This window comes from Triticum aestivum, chromosome 3B (genome assembly GCF_018294505.1).
Source record: "Triticum aestivum cultivar Chinese Spring chromosome 3B, IWGSC CS RefSeq v2.1, whole genome shotgun sequence".
In the NCBI taxonomy this organism is placed as follows: domain Eukaryota; kingdom Viridiplantae; phylum Streptophyta; class Magnoliopsida; order Poales; family Poaceae; genus Triticum; species Triticum aestivum.
This window is the reverse complement of record NC_057801.1, coordinates 31061812-31084857: the sequence shown is the minus strand read 5'-3', so window position 1 is coordinate 31084857 and position 23046 is coordinate 31061812. Positions and strand designations below refer to the sequence as shown.

Below are 23046 nucleotides of genomic sequence, written 5' to 3'. Positions count from 1 at the left end.
TTCGCCCCCCAGCGCAGCGACCGACGCTATTTCGCCCCATCGCCCGACGCTTTTTAGGCCTTGGGGGCGATCTAGGTCCCAGCCACACCCCCAGGGGCGGCCCCAAGACGCCTAAATTCAAACGTACATTTCCCGCCTACCAAAAAAGGCAATCAATGCCGCAAGTCCGGCGATCACCATGCCACAGTTCGGCGATCAATAAACGTGAAAGTTCAGCATTCAAAAGAAAGGACCGCGAGCGCGGGCTAGTCGGCGTACTGCATCAAACGGCGGTGACGTCCTCCGGCGTCGGACCGGCGGGAGTCGGTGTGCGCGGGCTAGTCGGAGTCGGCGCGGCTTCTGTGCTGGGCGTCGTGGAGGCGTTGTTGGGGCTTGGCGGCGGCGCTGGGGTCGGCGTGGGCGCCGCCGTCGACGGCATCTGGTTCAGGATGAAGCTACGCTCTGCCAGGAACCATGCCTTGACATGATCATCCATGGTCGACATGTCCCCCCCCCCCCCATCAGGAAAGCCAGGTCGGTGTTCCTCTTCTTCACGGCAACGTTGGTCTGGAGCAGGGCGACATTGGTCTGGAGTAGGTCGAGCTTGGCGGCGCTGGTCGTCATCAACGTCGACCATCGCGCCTCGGTTTTCTCTTCCCTCTGGGTGGCTCGGTTCTTGGTGTCGGCGGTGCAGTGTTCGATGGACACTTGTAGATGCACAGTGGTCGGAGCGGCGTCCTTCGCTGACTTGGCGCTTTTGTTGCCTTCAGGGCTCCCATGGGCCGCGCCCGGCGTTGGCTCGTCCGGCTTGTACGTCTCCTTGGCCTTGTCGAGGGTGCGCCGACTTCCGCCCACTTCTTGCACTTCTCGATCCGGGATAATACGTGGATGTACTTGAAATCTTGGTCGGAGCTGCTGTCCTAGCAAAACATGGCGAACATCCGGACCATCTGCACCGAGGAGGAACAAATGTCGGTGACACACACGGCGGAAAAAGAACGAGGGAGCGACATCATACCTGACTCTCGTAGTTGGTACCGCTTTTCGGGCGAGCCGCGATCTTCTCGACAATCCCATGCGATTTTTTGCACACCGTTTGGATGAGCGTACAATGGTTGGCCATGGCCTTCGCGCCGCGCTGCTTGTGGACGCCGGCAAAGTAGGAGTCGACCAGCTTGCGCTCGTCGAAATCCGCCTTGATGCGGTCCTAGTACGTCTTGACGTTCTGGTTCGTGTCGGCGGTCGGGTCGAGGCAGACGACCTTCCACGCTTCGGCGAGGCACTCGTCTTCTTTGGACACCCCCATGACGCGCGGCTCGCCGGTCCTAGCCGCCCCTCCTCTTCTATTTGCCTTTCTTCGCCGGAGCAGGCGCCGGCCCGTCGTCCTCCTCCTCGCCGTAGTCGAGCCCGTCGTCCATGTCGCCGTAGAGGTCGACTTCATCTTCTTGGGTGTTGAACACGAGGGAGGCCGCGTCGGCGGACGAGACGGTCGTGATGATGTCGTCCATGTCGGCCTCTGTCCCGTCGGGGTTGCCGAGATGCAATGACGTGGCCTCTAAGAAGAGCAGCGCACCACGGCCCAGAGGTGGCGTCTGGGAAGATGCGTAGGCCGGCGGCGAGTAGGTGTATGGGGGTACTGGACACCGGCGAACACGGGTAAGGGCGTGAGCTAGGTGGGGTGGCCATGTGGAAACGTGATGTTGGGGTTGAACCCGCCATGCGTGTTGCCGTCGACGTAGCCAGGCGATGGCACGCAACCCTAGGGGTGCGTCGCCGACGAGAAGTCGGCCGATGACCCGACGCTCTACTGGCTCTAGGGAACGTGCGGGTCGTGGCCGCCGGGAACAGAGAAGGGCGGAATGGAGGGAAATGATGGGGGAAAGGCAGTAGAATCGACGGGAAAAGGGCCTTCTCTCGCCGACAGAGCGGACCCACACGCCTTTTTGCTTCGATCGGCGCCCCCCGGGGGCTCGGGTTCGCCGGCTGCTATTTCAGCCCAAACCGGCAAGAATGAGACCCTGAGGGCGCGGCTGGGCCGGTTTTTGGGCGTCGGCGCTAAAATTTGGCCTTGGGGGGGGGGGGGGGCTGTTGGGGGCGCGGTTGAAGTTGCTCTAAAGCTACATTACTGAATGTGCTGCCAAGTGCCACCTGAGCAACTACTACTTGGTACATATCCAGTCTGCATACTTAGTAGGGTTGATTTCTTTATAAAACTTAGTAGAATTGATTATACAATTATTTTGAATTATTTGGTGTCTTGCTTTTCTGTGTTTCATGTGAATGACTTGATAGCTTGCAATTAGATACCATCCAAATATGTTGTGCCTTTCACAATGAAAGGGCACCTCCTACCCCCTTCATGAAATCCATATAACGAAGTCAAAGAATTTAGGAGAACGAACATGTGGTTGGATGGTTAGGAGGGTAGTGGTACCCATAGCCAACCAGAGATCAAACCCCAAGTCTGACGCATTGGTGTCTCATTAAGGTGAAATATTCTGTCAGTAGGAGGTGATGTTCCTGTCGATAGCGAGGAGCATGTGGTGACTTTGTCAATCTCAAACAGTCGGCTCGTTCTCTCGGGGGTTCTCATTGATGATATAGTTAATATTTTTAATAAATTTGTTAGCACAATATTTATTTCCGCATTTGAAGTTTTCCAAAAAAACCTTGAAAATGTATGATAATGGTATCTTTCAAAGAGCAATATTAAAAGTTGTTTCCTTTTTTATAGACAGTGAAGGAAGATGAAGAAGGCTCGACCAAAAAGAGAAACAAAGTTATATGAAGAAGTCACAAACTCATTAGAATACCTCTTGGAATTTGCTGATTGTGATACCATAGAGTCTAAGGAAAAATAGTAATATATTTCTCACGTGGATTGACCATCCATATGTAAAAGCACTTGCCATTGGATGATATTTCTAAATATTCTTTTGTGCACATGTCATTAGCCTTCAAATGTGCATGAGATTGTAGTCCTTTTCTACAATGAGTAGTGCCAATATCTTTTAGGATAAATTGACATGAGAGCTATCATCTATTGCCAAAAAGAGGTCATATACAAAGTACACCGGAGGAGAAAAGGAAAATGAAACACAAAATAAGAAAACAAGAGGAGGGCTCTATGGGAACATATTTAGTGTTATGTTTACATGTTTAAATTCCATTAGGGGCGACAAAATTAAGATTCTTCTATAGGGACATATCTTAGCAAATTGTTAGAAGGAGATATTTTGGACAACCGAACAAGAGTGATTGCCACTTCAAATCTGGTCAAAAGATTGAATAGCGAGAACATTACTCTCTTCTTTAGACCCAAGTATATTAAGTTGAGTAATGTCTAATGTACATATATTAGTGCTGAGGTAGCAAATCCAACATTCGGACATTGCTTTAGAAAGGTTCAGACCATCTAAATGAAATAAACCTTAAAGATAACTATCCTAAACCAAAGGATATCCATAATCTAAGTTATTTTTATATGGAAATGCCTAATGGAGCTCAAGCTCCATGGAGCACTTTATTCGTAAACTTTAAAATTCAAATATATATGGGAACATATATATTCATTAGTGCATGGCATACAATTGACAAAATAATGGCTTTTCATATTTTGTTTGCATGCACTAGTATCCTAAATGGTTAATGATTTTTTTCCAAAACAAGAATAATTTGAACACTCATACTTGGGTGCGTATATATAAGTACATGTACCCAAGATATAATCACGTGTACATGTTATTTGACCATGATACCAGTTAGTGGGTATTATACATAACGAAAATATGTACATGTTGTTTTATACTCAATGAAAATATACACATAAATGTCATAGCTTTTAATAAGTACGTGTTGGTGTTATATTCAATAAAAATATACACATACATATACATACCTCAATGTGAATATACATACCTCGATGTTAATATACACATGAATATGTACGCATTGGTGTTAGACTCAATGAAAATATTCACATAAATATATATAACTCAATGCGAATTTTATTTGTATATACCCATAAATTTCACACCTTATAATAAATGGTACATGTATCCGAGATACCCACATGTACAGTTTATGAGACCGTAATACTAGTTAGTGAGTATTATACCTAACAAAATTATGCACGTGTTGGTGTAATACCCACTAACTAGTATCATGGTCAAATAACAGGTACACGTGGTTCTATCTTGGGTACTTGTACGTATATATGCACCCAAGTACGAGTGTTCAGATTATTCTTGTTTTGGAAATAAATCATTAACCATTTAGGATACTAGTGCATGCAAACAAAATAGTTTGTGAGTATTATACCTAATAAAAATATCCACGTGTTAGTGTTATACCCAATGAAAATATGTACGTGTTGGTGTTATACCCGATGAAAATGTGTACATGTTGCTGTACATGCTAAAAATGTTTCGTAGTATTTTTCTAATTAATTATCTAGCATCTATCATAAATACTAAAAAGTACGATAAATAATTAATTACAATTTCCTATCAAAAAGGAACAAATAATGACATGTATTAATTAAACAACCATTATTACTTTCCATAACAGTAACGCCATGCAAACAAATAGAAAAGTAGTAATGCAGATATGCATGCAAAATTTAAACACATCTTATCGACGAAAACTAATATGATCCAACGACATCTAGGCGAGGGGGCCGAGCACCTAAGTGTCCCAAACATATACATATGGATATATACTACTTGTGTGCAAAGTTTCATGACAAAATACTTTTTTATGCAACCTAGACAAAAATGACAAAATCACTATAAAAGTACATGATCTTGATTTTTTATACAGACACATAAAAAGTGTATTTCATGATGAAATTTTACAAATATTTAGTATACATCTGTAAATACTTGTCTGTTTTTTCTGATTTTTTTGAAACTTAAAAATTTGATTTTTGAATCTTGAAAGTAAAGGCTCCATGGAGCCCAAGAGCAAAATACTTCACTCTCATTTTTATAGTCCTAGATTTGGCGAAGTTAGGGTGTATGTCCGGATATTAATCTAATTTCATTTTATTCTATTTGTTTATAATCCCTGGATTTTTATTGAATTTACAAAGTTGGTTTTTATATTATTATTTTATGTCTTGTAGCCTTTTCAGCGAACCTCATACGAATGATTGTTACTACCTAAATATAGATGTGAGCACCAAATCAACTAATAGAAATGTAATCATCAGAAGAAAAAAAAGACTAAGATGTTGCCCATGCACATCATCTGAATTTGCATCTCCATGTATACAAGTAAGCACCATATCTATTATGTATTTAAAACTCATATGACCAACCAAGAATATACAACTGATATAGAGAATCAAAACGAAAACAGTCCCTCCATTTATCTGGTGGACCCTGCAATCTGAGGATCTTCATGACGATAACAACGTGTTATCCAACTGGTTAACTTTTGGAACATATTATTAGACGTTAGAATATGACCCTGCAATATCCCCCCAGCATATGAGTTGGGTTAATTTCCTGTTCTTTTTGTGTGGAAGCATTTCGTACATATTATCTTCAACCAACCGTATATGTACCATCCGATGTATCTAGAAGACTCTAGCTAATCATCTATCTAACATGTGGAAGAGTAGATTAAAGAAATGTACATGGTCACTCTAACTACACGATTGTCAGTCCTTGTCATGTGTTTCCTGTGAGTGAACAAATAGTTAAGCATGAACATAGACATGAGATGAATGACTGAGAATAGTTCTCATATGATTAAAAAATCAGTAGTACCACTTGTTACTATATAACATACAAAGCCTCCAGAGTTTATTGTCAGATAGCATGAATTGTGCAAGACTGCCGAGGTTACAGTGGTTTGTGTCAATCTCCCAGGGCTGTGTGATGTGATATGTGAAATATTGGAGGAAGACAAATGCATGAACACCACCGCACGAGCAGCGTGGCAACCGTTTTGGGCCACACCTTGAACACGTTCTTCCACCCGCGCTCGTGCCATGGTACGAAATCACTCCGCCCCCCGACGAGGTGTCGCTACATCATGCATATGTGGGCATCGTTCCAGCGCTCAGCGACACCACTCGCGCTCACATTGATGCACCATGTGAACTCGTCGACACACCAGAGTGGTCTTTGCTCCACCGCCATGAAGACTGCCGGATGCAAGTCGAAAGCGTGCTTGCCCGTGGGTGAGGTTGATTACCTCCCACAGATCCGACTAGCTAGCCCTCCACAGCGCCATCATCGCCGGTCCGTGTCTGCCACCCAATTCAGGCGCAGGTTCATCGGCTCATCGTGATGTTCTGGGTGAACTCGTACATCATGATGTGCTCCAGCTTCGGCTACCTGGGCATAAGAGTCACTGGCATGGTGGAAAGATCATCCCGACGTTCCTTGGCGACCATCAACTTCATCACTGATGTTCATATCGGGACGGTGACGTGGTACACGCCCCTGAGGCTAGGGATGACGTTGACTTCGGTGCGGCCCATGTTCTTGTCCGATTTGGTTTTTTATGCTATATATGTTCACTCAACATGTTAACAAACTCGCTTGTTGTTTACGGCATACACATCGGTAACATGATGCAAGGATTCTGGGATCTTTTACAAATGATGTGCCCATGCTGCAAGCTGTATTCGTGTTGTTCCAAACAACGTTTGGCTTCCATCTTTCAACGTTTGGCTTCCGTGTTGTATATATCGCAATATTTCTTCATGCGTGTGTTAAAATATTAATGTCATTAGGCAAGCTCCAGGAGGAAGACACTAGTGAGCACATACTGACGCAATGCGTGGTGCCTAGAGAAACTTGGCACCGGTTCTTCTCTGCGACGCAGATTAATTTCACAAGGCCATCCTGCCTGTACACCTTGGAGGACTGATGGACTATGGTCGGAATGCTGTTTCCGATGCAGGACAGGAGTGGATTTGAGCTGCTGCTTACCTTGATCTCTTGGCATATTTGGAAACAAAGTAATGCTCGAGTATTTGTCAATGTTCGCCAGATGTCGGTGTTGGAACTGATGAACCTCGTCTTACAAGATTTGAAGAATTGGAAGAAAGCCCGAAAAGGAGGTTCTGATAGATTTGTGACAAGTTAGCTTCATGTCAAGGGTGTTGGTGTGTGTTTTGGTCTGGCTTGGGATTGGTTGCCTGCAACCAATGCAAGTTCCTTAAAAATATCTTACGACATTATTTTCTGAATGTTTTGAACTTACCGCAAAAAATAAATGTTGACAAAATGATTGGAGATGGTATAGTGCATTCCAGAAGATAGCTCTTTTTTTCTGAGACCTGCATAAAAGATGTCATTTAAAAAAAAGTAACCCAAAAAGTTTTCGGGAACTCACAACCGAAATGAGAAAAAATTGTGAGCGTCACCGCAGATGTCAAAACCCCCAAAAGGCCGGCAACGAAAAAAAAATCTAGTAGCCTAGCACTAGCCTCCTCAGCTGTGCCTCGACACATCACGTCAATAAACAGAAGGGGTAGTAAACTTAATAGCAAGGGTATTTTTTCAGTAAAATCTGCATACACACTAGGAGTTACTCTAAGAGATGCAAGGAGCCAGGCAGATGTGAGTTCATCAGTAGGAACGAGTGCGGGGAGATCACAATGGACGAAACTTTGGTCCATCCAATTGCCAGCAAAAGTACGTATTTTTCTTTGGAGACTGGCTTATGATAGCTTGCCGACGCGTATGAATATTAAAAGGAAGCATGTAGACCTTGATACTCGATGTCCAGTTTGCTCTGAAGATGGGGGTCACATCTTTCTCAAGTGTAAGTTTGTGAAGAGGCCATGGGAGCTATGAATCTTGAAGCTGTGATGTTACAACTGCTAAATTATGGGTCTGCTCGGGCTGCTGTGCAGGCGATTTGTTCGCTTAAAACTGAGGAGAAAAATATGGTTTGCGTATTATTATGGGACTGGTGGACAGCCCGCAACAAGATAAACGCAGGGGAACTGGCCAAAACTGCTAGAGTTGGAAAGACAGCAGGGAAAGGAAACTCGTGCAATTCTCTCTCTGTATTGATTGATTCGGAGATTACACCATATCTAGCTGTACATGCCTAACCATACACACAAAGCCAGCCTTAAGACTCGGGCCACTTGGACTTAACCCATGACTAACCCACGTACGTGCACAGACGCACGACGTGAACACACACGTACGCTAACACCCCGCCGCAGTCGAGCTGTCGTCGCTTGGCAAGACACATAGACTGGAACGGAAGGCTTGAAAAGCTGCTGCCGGGAGGCCCTTGGTCATAATATCTGCAAGTTGTTGAGTGGTGGGAACATGTACAATCCGGAAGTCGCCGAGAGCCACCTTCTCCCGGACAAAATGAATGTCCAGCTCGATGTGTTTCGTCCGCCTGTGATGCACTGGATTGGTGGACATGTACACCGCCGAGATGTTATCACAAAACACAATCGTGGCCTTCGGGAGAGAACAACCAAGCTCATCAAGGAGTTGCCGTAGCCACACGCAGTCAGCAACGGCGTTGGCGACGGCGCGATACTCTGCTTCCGCGCTGGAGCGAGAGACAGTGGTTTGCCTCTTGGAGGACCAACTCACGAGTGTGCCGCCGAGGTAGACGCAATAGCCCGAGGTAGATCGTCGAGTGTCCGGGCAGCCGGCCCAATCCGCATCGGAGTAAGCCACGATCTCCGTAGAGGCGGAAGATGACAGAAGGAGGCCATAGGTGGAGGTGCCACGAACATACCGCAAGATGCGCTTGATGATGGCGAGATGGCAGTCACGAGGATCATGCATGTGTAGGCATGCCTGCTGAACTGCGTAGGCCAAGTCAGGGCGCGTCATGGTAAGGTACTGAAGCCCGCCAGCAAGACTACGGTACTCAGACGGATCATCCACCGGGGAGCCAGCATCAGCAGGAACCTTGGGTGACGTATCAACAGGGGTAGATGCAGGATGACACTGAGACATGCCGGCTCGTTGAAGAAGCTCGTCGGCGTACTGGGATTGGTTGAGGAAGAACCCACGCGCCGTGCGATGAACCCGGATGCCGAGAAAGTAGTGAAGATCGCCCATGTCCGTCATGGCGAACTCGCGCTGAAGCTGATCGACGATGTGTCGAAGAAGGGTCGTCGATGAAGCAGCAAGGACGATGTCGTCGACGTACAACAGTAGGTAAGCAGTATCGCCGCCCCGCCGTAGTAGGAAGAGTGAGGCGTCCGAGCGGGACGCGGTGAACCCGATGGTGGCGGCGAAGGTGGCGAAGCGGTGAAACCAGGCTCGTGGCGCCTGCTTGAGGCCGTACAACGACTTAGAGAGTCGACATACATGATCACGACGAGTGTCGTCGACGAACCCAGCTGGCTGATAGCAGTAGACCTGCTCATCAAGAACGCCGTGGAGGAAAGCATTTTTCACGTCAAGCTGGTGAACAGGCCAGCCGCGTGAGCATGCTAAGGTGAGAACGGTGCGAATCGTTGCCGGTTTGACCACCGGAGAAAAAGTCTCCCCAAAATCGATGCCCGGACGTTGAGCGAAACCACGGACAACCCAACGGGCTTTATAGCGATCCAGCGAGCCGTCGGCGTTGGTTTTGATCCGGAAAACCCACTTGCCGGAGACGATATGAGTGCGAGGCGGCCGTGGTACAAGTGTCCAGGTAGAGTTAGCCATGAGAGCATCGTATTCCACCTGCATAGCCGCGCGCCAATTTGGATCTTTCAGAGCAGCACGGACAGAGGATGGAAGCGGAGAGATGGTCGTCGCCTGCAGGTTGGCGTAACGTGGGTTTGGCTGAAAAATGCCGTGACGGGCGCGCGTAAGCATCGGATGGACGTGTGATGCGGGCGCAGCGGGGGGAGTTGGAGAGCTGGAGGACGGAGTGCGCTGTGAACTGTGCTGCTGCATGCGCGGGCAGGATGGGTCCGGTGGCTCATGGGATTGTGAACTGCATGGCTGCATGCGTGAGGAGGCATGTGGTGAGGCTGGTGGAGTGGGAGGAGACTCACGTGCAGTTGACCGAGAAGGGCGCTGCTGCATGGGCGGGGAGGCGGGGCAGTTTTGCATGCACGTGGGGCCGGATGGCATGGGCGGGGAGGCGGGGTTAGTTGGAATCGAGGAGGTAGGTACCGAGCCAAGTGGCGCGCATGAAGCGGCCGGCTCGGGCGGCGCCCATGCAGGGGCGGCGGGATCTACGTAATCAAGCGATGCGGGATTATCTGGCAGATCCGAGGAGATAGAGGATGAATCAGGCAGCGTTTTGAATGGAAAAAACAGACTCCACAAACGTAACGTGCCGAGAAAAAATGATACGCCGCGAGATTGGATCGTAGCAGCGATATCCTTTTCGATCGTCTGGGTAGCCAAGGAATACACATGCGACCGAACGTGGGGAGAGTTTGTGAGGTGTCGTAGCGATGAGATTGGGATAGCATAGGCATCCGAACACGCGCAAGTGACGGAACTCAGGTGGGCGGCCAAAAAGCAACTCGAACGGTGTGGTGATGAGGCGAGGTTTGCATGGACGCCGGTTTAGGAGGTAGGAAGAAGTAGCTAGGGCTTCAGCCCACCAACGTGGCGGCATGGAGGCATGGAGAAGAAGGGTGCGAACGCCGTCGTTAAGGGTGCGGAGAATACGCTCGGCCTTGCCGTTTTGTTGAGAAGTGTATGGGCATGTGAGGCGTAGAAGTGTGCCGTGGGACGCGAAAAGGGTGCGGTTGGCGTGATTATCGAATTCGCGACCATTATCGGTCTGAAAGGCAAGAATGGGGCGAGAAAATTGTGTTTGGACATAGGCGTAGAAGAGAACGAGTAGGCGATGAACGTCGGACTTGCGACGAACCGGAAAGGTCCACACATAATGAGTGAAATCATCGAGAATAACTAAATAGTATTGATAACCGGATACACTCAAGACGGGACTCGTCCATACATCACAGTGACAAAGTTCAAAGGGAAAAGTAGTTTGCGAATGGGAAGAAACAAATGGGAGCCTAGTGTGTTTGCCTAGACGACAAGCATCGCAGTACGGCGTGGAGCTTTTATTGTTGGTGAACTTGAAGTAGGTAGAAGCCTTGGCGAGGACGGCGGCACCGGGATGTCCGAGGCGCTGGTGCCAGATGGTGGCAGTGACGGTGGCGGCGAGGCAGTGGCGTGGAGGCGTCAACGTATAGAGGTCGCCGGTGGAGTCACATCGGAGAAGCACCGTCTTGGTGGCTAGATCCTTAATAGAGAAGCCAAGGGGGTCAAATTCAACCGAAACAGAATTATCGCGAGTAAAAGCTCGAACAGAAACTAAGTTTTTGATAAGGGAGGGAGAGATGAGAATTTCGAGAAGAGAGAGGGAACGGGAGGGAGTGTTAAGAGAAGCAGAACCTAGTCCTACAATGGGAAGAGTGGAACCATCGCCTACAACGATGGAGGAAGGAGAAGATGGGGTGGGAGAGGAGAAGGGTATACCAGCACCAGAACTCATGTGGGACGACGCGCCGCTGTCGAACACCCAGTCGCCTCCAAGAGTCGAGGGCGGCTGTACGGACATCTGGTGGAGCGCCGCGATGAGAGCGGCTTGGTCCCGGGCTGGACGTGGCCTGGAGCGCGTGGTGGGTCGCGGGAGCAGGAGGTCGCGCCCCGAGGATGCCCTGGAACGTCCCAGCAACAGTAGTGGGAGCAGGAGGGCGTGAGCCAGCGCCATGGTGACCGAGAGCGGGCACGCCCCCGCCGGAGGAGGAGCCGGCGCCCGAAGACGAGTTGTGCTTGCGCTTCTTGCGGCCGCGCGACCCTGGAGAACCAGCGGAGGGGCCCGCACCTGCCGGTTGAACACCGGGCGCCGCCATGTGGAAGGAGGGGGCCGGTGCTGGAGGGCGAGCGGCGTAGAACGCGTGCGCCTGTGCCAGAAGGGCGGAGCGGGCGGCGACGCGTGCCTGACGGGCGAGCCGTTGCTCCTCGAGCTGAAGAAAGGCGCGGAGCTTGATGAAGGTGGGAAGGCGCCCGCTGGTCATGTGCGGCACGACGTGCTGGAAGCGGTCGTCGAGGCCGCGCAGGACGTTGTGGACGAGATCCCGATCCTTGACGCGATGCCCAAGGTCCCGCAGAGTGTCTGCCATCTGCTTGAGTTTGGAGGTGTAGTCAACGACGGAGAGCTCACCCTGGATGAAGCCATGGAACTCGTCGAGGAGGTAGGTGATGCGAGCATCCCGGTTGCTGCGGAAGAGGGAGCGGAGGGACCTCCAGAGCGTGTACGCCTTGTCCTTGCGGTCCGCGACGATCTCCAGGGTCGAGGGAGTCACCGTGGCGTTGTACCACGATAGGATCGCGAAGTCGGCGAGCACCCAGTCGGAGGTGGCCTGCGCCGGCGAGCCATCGACATGATGAGTGAGCCCGAACTTGGCGAGGGCGTCGAGGAACTGACGACGCCACAGGCCATAGTTCTCCTTCTCGAAGTCGAGGGTGACCATGACATGATCGCGGATGCGAAGGCTCTGGATTTGGAGAGTGGGGAGGCTCTGGGTGGCGACGGGAGGGCCGAACTCCTCGTCGGAATCAGAGCCGCCGGAGGAGAGATCAGACGAGGAGCTCATGTTGCGAGGAAGGAGTGGAGGCAGCGGAAGTTGAGGATCTAACAGGATGATACCATGCTAGAGTTGGAAAGACAGCAGGGAAAGGAAACTCGTGCAATTCTCTCTCTGTATTGATTGATTCGGAGATTACACCATATCTAGCTGTACATGCCTAACCATACACACAAAGCCAGCCTTAAGACTCGGGCCACTTGGACTTAACCCATGACTAACCCACGTACGTGCACAGACGCACGACGTGAACACACACGTACGCTAACAAAAACTACGGAGGAGTTATGTTACTTTATTCGTAAGCACATCGGGGAATTTACTAGTGCAGCTGAAACTAACATTATAAATCGAGAGCCATCTCTGTATTGGAAGTGTCCTCCTGATAATTTTGTGAAGATAAATTTTGATGCGGTATTCCATGAGCAGCAGAATGATGGGGCGTTTGGCTACGTTGTTCGAACTAATACAGGGGATACAATTGCGGCCGGTGCGGGTAAACTGAAGCATGTGAAAAGTGCGCTACACGCTGAAGCTTTAGCATGCATTGCAGCCATTGAGGGGCCTTCAGATATTGGTATTCATAGGGTGCTGCTAGAGTCTGATTCCCAGCAGCTTGTCTACGCGCTGAAATGGGGAGATGCAGATTTATCGGATATTGGGGTCCTATTCCGAGAAGCTAGGAGTTTATGTGTTTTGGCTTTCGAAAGTTATGATTTTATGCATTGTAAGCGTAGTTGTAATGCCGTAGCTCATGCTTTGGCGAAGTATGGTTTTGGTTAGGCTGAATCCTCACTAGTTTAGGGGGAACTTATGCCAAGTTTTGTTTTAGATTTGGTAGCCAGCGATGTTGCTGAGCCCAGTGGTTAATGGAATTGTTTTCCACCTTCAAAAAAAAGATGGGCTAGTAAATGTTAGCACTAATCTTGATTCATGTATCAGCATGTTATGTTTGAGTCTGCATGTAGCTTAGCTTAGCGGGTTGTCCTCTGGTGAAGTTTCGGCTGAAGCACGCAAGGAAGCGAGATGCCCGGCGACTGTGCGATGCGGTGTGTAGGCGTGATGCTGTGGTGCTGCGCGAGGCGGCACGGCCATGAGAAGCGGCAAGGCATGTGACGGCTGGAATCAGATTGTCTGGATAAGTTAGTTGTAGCCAAGAGATAAGATAGGTTAGCTATTGCATGCATGCATGAGTTGCTAGCCGATGGTGCAAGTCCTGGAGAGATTCTAGGAAGGATGGGGCGTCCGTGCACTAGTGGGCGTAGGAAAAGGTCATGTATTATTTAGTGGGTTAGTGCGTCTGTACTGGCTGAGAAACAGCCTCTTACATTAGTGAGGTCATGGGTTCAAGTCCTGGAAACAGCCTCTTACAGAAATGTAGGGAAAGGCTGCGTACTATAGACCCAAAGTGGTCGGACCCTTCCCTGGACCCTGCGCAAGCGGGAGCTACATGCACCAGGTTGCCCTTTTAGTGCGTCTGTACTGGCTGAGAAGGGAGGCCGTGAGGGCTGATGTAAAGATGTAGCCACGGTGTGCCATCAAGGGAGCGCCTTTGGCAAAGCCATTGTATTTCTCTTGGTGCTTGTGTGTGTGGGTGTTTGTGTGGGTGTTTCTTTCTCGATTTCTTCCAGCGTGTGTGTTCTTGAGAGAAACAAGAGGAAGAGATAGTCATGTGAGGTAGAAGAAGAAGTGGCCCTGTGGAGAGGCGGCGCCAACAGTAAACCTGCAATCACTGCAGTTTATGGAGCAAGCCACGGATTTCTGCCAATTGGTCGTGGACTCGTGGTGGGCTAGGGCAGTGAGTAATGGAGGGGAGCTACCCGGTATGCATGGATACCATCCGGCCTTCAGTCCTCCAGGCCACATTCCATGCCTTCACTAATCCCCTTCCTTTTCCTTTCGCCCCTATCCAAATAAAACTCGTATGTTTTCCCCTATCAAAAGAAACTTCAGACAGAAACCAAAAAAAATTTGACCAACCAATCAAGTCTTGGTCCCCTCACACACTATTTTTTTTATAAAGGATGATTACCTCCGGCCTCTACATCGAGCGATGCACACAGTCATCTTTATTGCATTATTCAACAAGGCCCTACAAAATTGATGATGTGCCTTGACCCCCGGCCACTCACACCAAAAAATTCGATGGCCACACCAAGCCGCTCACAGGCTAGCCGGGAGCATCAACCTGTCTAGCAGACCCTCAGCGTGAATCGCATGTGCACGTTGTAGAATCAGTCGCCACCTTCTTCTGCAGTTCCATGTACAGGAGCAAACAGTGCACTGATCTTGTCAGGCCCTTCCGCCATCGACGCAATCACGACGGCGGATAGCGCCAGCCTTCTATGTGTGCTCATCAAACGGTATCCACCGCCGAGGTAACGACATGCGCGGGTGCCGCCGTCGACAATTCTAGTCGAGGTCGAACTAAGCTTTTGTTGTTAAATTCACGCCCATCCGCGGCAGGACCACCAGATCGACCTCCTCCGTCATCTAGCACACCCATGGATGACACATGTCACCTAGAAACTGCACGACCGGAACCGCACCACCATCCGTGGGCGCCACCGTTCTGGTTGAGACCAAACCAAGCTTTTCGGTGGCAAATTCGTGTCCATGCCATGCTGGACTACCAGATCGACCACCTCCGTCATACAGCATGCCCATGGATTACGTAAGACTTCGGGAAACCGCATGACCGAAGCCGCACCACCGCTTGGAACAACTCCCCGCCTGGGTGAGCCATCAACGGTGGAGGGGGCCTCACCGCTGCGCCGTCGAAGCAATACGATACACACATCGAGGACACCCGCGCGGATCTCCATCGCAACCGCATCCCGGAGCCTGGGCGGAGGAGGGCCCCGTCGGCTGCCGCTGCCATCATCCCCCGCACAGGATTTTCCCCACAGAGCTCCGGCAGCGGCGAGGAGAGGAGCGGCGGCGGCATGAAACCCTATATCGGATCGGGAGGGAGGGGAATGGGAGGAAGGGAATTAGGAGGGACGGGGTCGAGGAAAGGGGCAGTGGCTCCCCTGCAACACTATGAGCTGAAACTGAACAAGATGTGTGTTTTCAGCAGTTGCACATCCTTTTCACAATGCCTGGTTGGGAACTTGGGATAGAAGAAACCAGCAATTTCACATATAAATCACAGGTAGGGTCTAGGGTGGGAGTAGAGCTAAATCCAAGTGCATAGTGACTATATCACCTACACACATATATTGCCATGAGCCATGTAGACACTTTTACAAAATCTTTCCAGATAGAACCACGACGGCGATCCTTTAGTAGAAAACATAATTACCTGAAGGAATTTGTGGAGGGTAATATGCAACTTGCAACAGCCGGCTCATTGCCACGTAATCCTGGGCTTTTCAGACCCAGGATTTAGATAATTCTTTCTGGATCACCCATTCCCATTGTTTTAAATGGTATTTCCACCTACACAACCACGTTAAGTCTGAACAAGTATTTTCAATGTTACATCGTCACTCTCCAGGACTCTCCTAAATCAGTTCACTCCCCATCCATCATCTAAACACCTTACATCACCTATTTTCCTCTTACAGACTTGTAGCAGAACATCAGCCCAACTCCAAAAATGCCAATACAAACTGAGAGCCTCATCAATTTGGCGTTTTAATGGTATCCTTGTTCAGAGATTATATAGTGAGTTTTTCCATCTGCGCAACATTTCCAAGAACAAATTGACCAGTAAAATTCTATATGGTTTGTCACTGTTGTTTCCCTACAGCCTTCTATACTGAAAATGTAGATCTATGTTTTCAGCATGAGCATCATTTTTTCACAGGGAGGCATATAACCACATTTCCTTCTTGATACAGAGTGCCTAGTGGGGCATCTGATCTGCTCGCCCTGCCATGGCAAAGTTATATACAAGGATTAACTCGATCATCTAACTTTGAACAATCGGTTTGGTTTTATATTGAACCAACCGTGTACCATGGGTGTATCTAGAAGACTCTAGCTAATCATCTATCTAACATGTGAAAAGTGCATTAGAGAAAACGTACATGACCACTCTAATCACACACAATGGTTGATCCTTGTCATGTGTTTCATGTGAGGGAAAAACAGGTAAGCATGGAGTCATGGCATAAGATGGATGACTGCTAGTAACTCTCCCATGATTAAAGAAACAGTATGTGTTACTACTATATAACATACAACCCAAAACTTCCAAGCATTTATTTCCAAACAACGCCGAGGTTACAATACAATTGCTTGCTTGTCCCCATCTCCATATATGTGGAATATTGGAGGAAAACAAATGCATAACCACGTTACCACCCGGTGCTCATGGTGAGGCTCCGCCACATCCAGCACACTCGGGTGTTGTTTCGGTGTTCAACGGTGTCACTGTCGATCAACATCTCACATTATGTGAACTTCTCGACATGCGAGAGTGATCCCTTTTCCACCACCGCGAAGATCACTGGGTGCATGTCGGTTAGGAGGTTTGTTGTGGGCGATGTTGATTGCCTCCCACAGATCCGACGAGCCCTCCACGGCGCCTCCGTCACCAGCTCCGTGTACGTCGCGCCGTTCAGGTTTAGGTGCGTCCACAATTCAGTGTCATTCTTGGTGTACTCGTACATCATGATCTGCCACGTCACCATCACATGGTTCGCGTCCAGGTTTGGCTACCGTGTAATGAGTTCTGCTGGCACATTGGACGGGGCCTGCTTAGTTTCTAGAGCAAGCATGAACTTCATCGCCTGGTCCGCGTTGGTTGAGGTTCCGGTCGTACTCCCTGCCAAATGGGAGGGTGGCGGCTTCTCTTTTGCAGGGTCAGCGACGTGGTGCGCACAGAAGAGGCCGGCATATATGTTGATTCCGGCCAGGCGCTGCTTCTGGCTTACTCGTGGTATCACAACGCACAAGTTTGGCGGGGCTGCTGGTTCGGGTACTCTGCTCACGCAAGTGCTCGACATGATGTTGTTACATGCAATCCCGGCGGGTCATGCATCAACAATGCATTGCCACGCATTGTGAAGTTTAAACTTATGATGATGTAATTGTTGACGTATAATGTGCTGCCTAGTCTCTTCCATCAGATCGGTCTTTTGGTTGCATTGGCTAGAGCATGCACTTCTACACTAATTATACTTGAAATGGTAACCTGCTCTCAATACAGCTTGCTATATATGACATATAAGTCCATGGAGTCATCTCTCCCTTCTGTCCCCATAATTTTTGCTCCCTTCTACACATCAAAACTATTCTTCTATATAAAAAAAACTAGTACCATGAAAAATCAATCTGGAACCCGGGCCATAAATAGAGTCTTCCCCAATTGCCCATAAAGGTTCTGCCTTAGGCATATCTACCAGAACTTTCAAATTGCTGGGTTTAGAGGGCCAGAATTAAAAAAAAATACATGGATGCAGCAAGTTACTCATATATTGAACATGGTTTTCAAGTTGCAATGGATAAGTTAAAGAGAGAGTGTGAATCAGCTTGGGTGTGGCTTAGCAAAATACCCAAACACACTTGGGCCAGACATGCCATGGATATGAACTGCAAGACAGACTTAGTTGTTAACAATCTAAGTGAGGTTTTCAATAGGTGGGTCCTAGATGTGAGGGCTAAGCCAATAAGGACCATGGTTGATGGAATTAGGACAAAGTTGATGGTCAAGTTCAATGCAAATAGAACAAAAACGGATGCTGTCAAATGGGAGATTTGTCCTACATATACAGAGAAACTGGAAGAAGCAAAGAAGTGGTCTAGGAACTGCCAATCTTTGATGGTTGGACCACATCTTTACCAAGTGACAAGTGGAGAGAAAACATATGATGTTAACCTGCAGGAAAAGAGTTGTGGGTGTAGGAAGTGGGATATGACAACAGTGCCTTGTCATCATGTTGTCTCTGCCATACACAAAGCTAAGCTCCAGCCAGAGGACTTTGTTCATGATTTTTTCAAAAAACCAATGTACAAGGCGCTTACAGTCCCATAATCTATCCAGTACCTGGCCCTGACATGTGGCCAAGGTTAGACAGTAGGGCCATTGAGCCTCCAGTCTTCAAAGAACACAAAGGCAGAGCACAAACTAAGAGAAGAAATGGAATACATGAGAAGCCAGCTCGAAAAGACACTTCCAGAATGGCCTCAATCACTTTTTCTAATTGCAGCAAAGTTGGCCGTAGGTACACCAACTGCCATGATGCTTTGAATCCTACACTAGCCATGAGAAAGAACATGCATGAGGTAAGAAACAATGCTAAAAATCCTAAATTACTTGTGTTCTCTATGCATCTAACAAAAATGCTGAATTACTTGTGTTCTCTTTGCAGCCAAGCAGCTGTTCTTACCCACCTGATGCTTCTACTGCTGCCTCCTCTGCTGCACCATCACCAGCAAAATGGGCTTCATCTTCTGCCACTGCACCAGCACCAGCACCAGCACCAGCAAGGAGGGCTTCATCTTCTGCCACTGCACCAGCACCAACACCAACTAGATCTGCTGCTGCTGCTGCAAAGGGTAAGGCTCCAGCCAAAAGGGCTTCAACTTCTACAAAGGGAGCAAGGGAAGCTTTCTTGCCTCCAAGACCAAACAGTGGTTCATAGAGAGTCAGAAAGCCAACCCAGAAGATCATGGACTACCTGACTGCTTCTGGCACAGCATGGGATTGATGTTGTGATCCAAAAAAATGCTTTATCATGTTGTGGCACTGCTACTATTTTAATGATCAAGTGATCATCAAGTTATCATGTTGTGGTATTGTAATGACCAACTTATGTTCTGCTACTATTGTGATGAACCAGTTTATGTTATGCTACTAATGTTCTGCTACTATTGTGATGATCAAATTATGTTCTGGTACAATTGTGATGATCAAGTTATGTTCTGGTACAATTGTGATGATCAAGTGGCATCGATAAGCCTTTTTGATGCCTCAATGTCAAGAGAACCCTAAAGTGGCATCGATAAGCCTTTTTTATGTCTCGTCGTCAAGAGAACCCTAAAATGGCATCGATAAGCCTACTTGATATATTCTAACCAACATATTCCATAGGTACATCCATCTAGTCTAAACAACATATTTCATATCACATCCATCTAGTCTAAACAACATATTCCATATCACATCCATCTAGTCTAATCAACAAAGTTCGTATCACATCCATCAATTCTCAACATCACATTAAGCAACTCTAAATACCATAGCATTCAGCAACTCTAAATACCATAACATTCAGCATAGCTTCAAATCCATACATACTCACAGTACTACCTTAGTACATTACAAATCCATAGTTCAGATAATTAAAACTACTATCATTACAGCACATCCAAACCACACCATGCACAAAGGTCAGCAAATGCCTAATGATACTGCCCAGTCTTCTCTTCCACAGCCACTTGCTCATCCATTTATGATGGCCTTGATCCCCTCTAGCTTCACATTGCTCTGTTCCACTGTTTTCTAGAGCTCATCAATGTGGATATACAAATTCTTCCTCTCTTTAGCTAGCTTCAGCTTCATGTTCCTAATGACACTAGCTTGAGAAGCTGCTAGGTTCTTAACCATGTCATACTTATCTTGAAGCTTGTTGCTTTGAAGATCTTTCCTTTCCACCTCTGCCCTCGTTTCTTGAGCATCCAAAAGTCCATTGACAACTTCAACAAACTTATCATAGCTCTCCTGCAGCTTCTTCTTATCTTTTGTCAAGCCATGAACAGTAAATGAATGCAATAGATTGTCCTCAGTCATGTCTCTCTTAGTTTGTTCATACATAAACCATAACTTGGATAATGCATTCTCAAGCGTGTTGGGCCAAGCTGGATCAATCCATTCAACTAGTCCACAATTTTTACCTTCCTGGAAAAAATTAGAATTAACATAAACAATTGCACTAGAATGCTGCCAAGCAACAATGTTTAAATTGGTTACATGCTACATTATTTAAATACTATCCTCAAATTCAGAGCTTGCAAGCTGAAGAGAGGACTACTTAAACTTGTCCTAAAGTAAACAATATTGTCCTGCTCTAAAGTAAACAAAAGCAATCAAATGACCTTGATGATGCTTTGAAGTCCGCTCTAAAGTAAACAAAAGCAATCAAAAGACCTAACATGGCAGACTAAACAAGTTGCATCCCTCTGTCCTGCTCCGCTAACCCATGCATATTCTATCTTAAATTATTAATAGCATGCTACACTAAACAAAATGACCTAACTTAACAATGTTGCCAGACCAAGGGGAAAAGATGCTGCCAGAGTAAACAATTCCTTGTGATCCACTTTCCTAACTTAACAATACAGCAAAACTTAACAATAAACTGCAATGCCTCCACAGTACAGATCCATAGAAAACAAATCACAATATACCTTCTCAGCACAGCAAAGAAACCTTCTGCCAGTGTGGATTCCTTGGAAAGCAACACGCCTTTCTGCGGGCTTCCCATGTTCATGGCAGAGAACATGCAACTCCGTTTCAGGTCCCTCGAAATCGGAGTCTTTAGTGGTAGCAGGGATCTGTCATAAGAATAGCAAACATTTGATCCACAGGTTGAGAACAAGCTCCTTCAACAAATCCCCCAAATCAGAGTACATACCCTAACCCTAGAAATCAAAGAACATACCTTAATGGTGCCGTCGTCAGAAGCTGAGCTGACGTACTCCGCGGTGTGCTCACTGCTATCGGACCCATCGCTCCAGGACACCATGGCGAGGCGGCGGGGGCGCGGCGAGGCGGCGGCGGGTGCGGCGAGCAAGGCAGAGGAGCAAGACAGAGGAGGAGTGAGCGAGAGAGCAGCGAGACAGAGTGGGGAGTGGGGACAGCACCACCGGTCTTTTGACCGGGTCCATCAAACAGAGGGGGACGACGCCGTCAAAAACCGCCTAACGACTGTCGGGACGGCTGACGGTGCCACGTATGCAAAAAAATGGCCCCACCTGTCATAATAAAGCGAAAACACGGTGTTTTTTGCAAAACAAAATGTATTGTAGTGGTTTTCGCAAACCTTGCCTTCAAAATGGTGATTTTCTGCAATTTACTCATGTTTTCAGCATGAGCAATATTTTTTCACAGGCAGGCATATAACCACATTTCCTTCTTGATACAGAGTGCTTAGTGGGGCATCTGATCTGCTCGCCCTGCCATGGAAAAGTCATATACTAGGATTAACTCGATCATCCAACTTTGAATAATCGGTTTGTTTTTATATTCAACCAACAGTGTACCATGGGTGTATCTAGAAGACTCTAGCTAATCATCTATCTAACATATGAAAAACTGCATTAGAGAAAACGTACATGAACACTCTAATCACACACAATGGTTGATACTTGTCATGTGTTTCATGTGAGTGACAAACAGGTAAGCATGGAGTCATGGCATAAGATGGATGACTGCAAGTAACTCTCCCATGAGTAAAGAAAGAGTATGTGTTCTACCATATAACATACAACCCAAAGCTTCCAAGCATTTATTTCCAAACAACGCCGAGGCTACAATACAGTTGCTAGCTTGTCCCCATCTCCATATATGTGAAATATTGGAGGAAAACAAATGCACGACCACCTTACCGCCCGGTGCTCTTGCATGGTGAGGCTCTGCCACATCCAGCACACTCGGGAGTTGTTTCGGTGTTCAGAGGTGTCACTGCCGATCAACATCTCACATTATGTGAACTCGTCGACTTGCGAGAGCGATCCCTTTTCCACTACCGTGAAGGTCACCGGGTGCATGTCGATCAGACGGTTTGTCGTGAGCGATGTTGATCGCCTCCCACAGATCCGACGAGCCCTCCGTGGCGCCTCCGTCACCAGCTCCGTGTATGCCGCACCGTTCAGGTGCAGGTGCGTCGGCAATTCAGTGTCATCATTGGTGTGCTCTCACATCGTGATCTGCCACGCCACCATCACGTGGTTCGCGTCCAGCTTTGGCTACCGCGTAATGAGTGCCGCTGGCACAGTGGACAGATCATGCTTAGTTTCTCGGGCAAGCATGAACTTCATCGCCTGGACCATGTCGGTCGAGGTTCTACTCGTACTCCCCGCCGGATGGGAGGCCGATGGCTACTCTTCCGCTGGGTTGGCGACGTGGTACACACAGACGAGGCCGGCATATATGTTGACCGGGCCGACGACCTGCTTCTGGCTTGGTCGTGGTACCAGAACGCACAAGGTCGACGGGGGCTGCTGGTTCGGGTACTCTACTGCTTGACAGCATGCTGTTGCATGCGAACCCGGTAGGTCATGCATTGCTAAAACGACAAAGCTAATTTCCAGTCGGCTGGATTTTTGCAACAGATCCGAACGCCCTGGATGCCGTCCGTTATAGATCGTACGACCATCGCGCACCGAAACATGTAGTTCACTAATATTTACAAGCCTTGCCACCGCCTAGTGAAAAAACTGCTTCGTCTGTCTCTCTTCTTTGAATCCCCACACAGCGTCCTCCCAACCCGGCCGTCGCGGAAGAAGCCGCCGCCGTCCGAGCACTCTTCGAAGGCCTCCTCCAGGAGCACAACCATCCC

The 23046-nt window shown here is 48.1% G+C and overlaps 1 protein-coding gene across 2 annotated transcripts; it reads right to left on the bottom strand.

The window, feature by feature from the left end:
• Nucleotides 1-10829: 10829 nt before the first annotated feature.
• Nucleotides 10830-12668, bottom strand: LOC123064538 (uncharacterized). 2 transcript variants are annotated; one of them, XM_044488002.1, is made up of 2 exons: nucleotides 11424-12668; nucleotides 10830-11187 (listed from the first exon to the last, which is right to left on the bottom strand). In XM_044488002.1, exons 1-2 carry the CDS (start codon nucleotides 12542-12544, stop codon nucleotides 11181-11183), a joined length of 1128 nt encoding a protein of 375 aa, XP_044343937.1. In that variant the 5' UTR covers nucleotides 12545-12668; the 3' UTR covers nucleotides 10830-11180. The 2 variants fall into 2 exon arrangements, with proteins under 2 accessions (XP_044343937.1, XP_044343938.1); XM_044488003.1 differs by having other exon boundaries at nucleotides 11430-12668.
• Between the last annotated feature and the right edge of the window lie 10378 nt (nucleotides 12669-23046).

What these genes read in the sequence shown, in the direction of transcription:
- LOC123064538 (XM_044488002.1), bottom strand. Translation starts at nt 12,544, where the DNA reads ATGAGCTCCTCGTCTGATCTCTCCTCCGGCGGCTCTGATTCCGACGAG.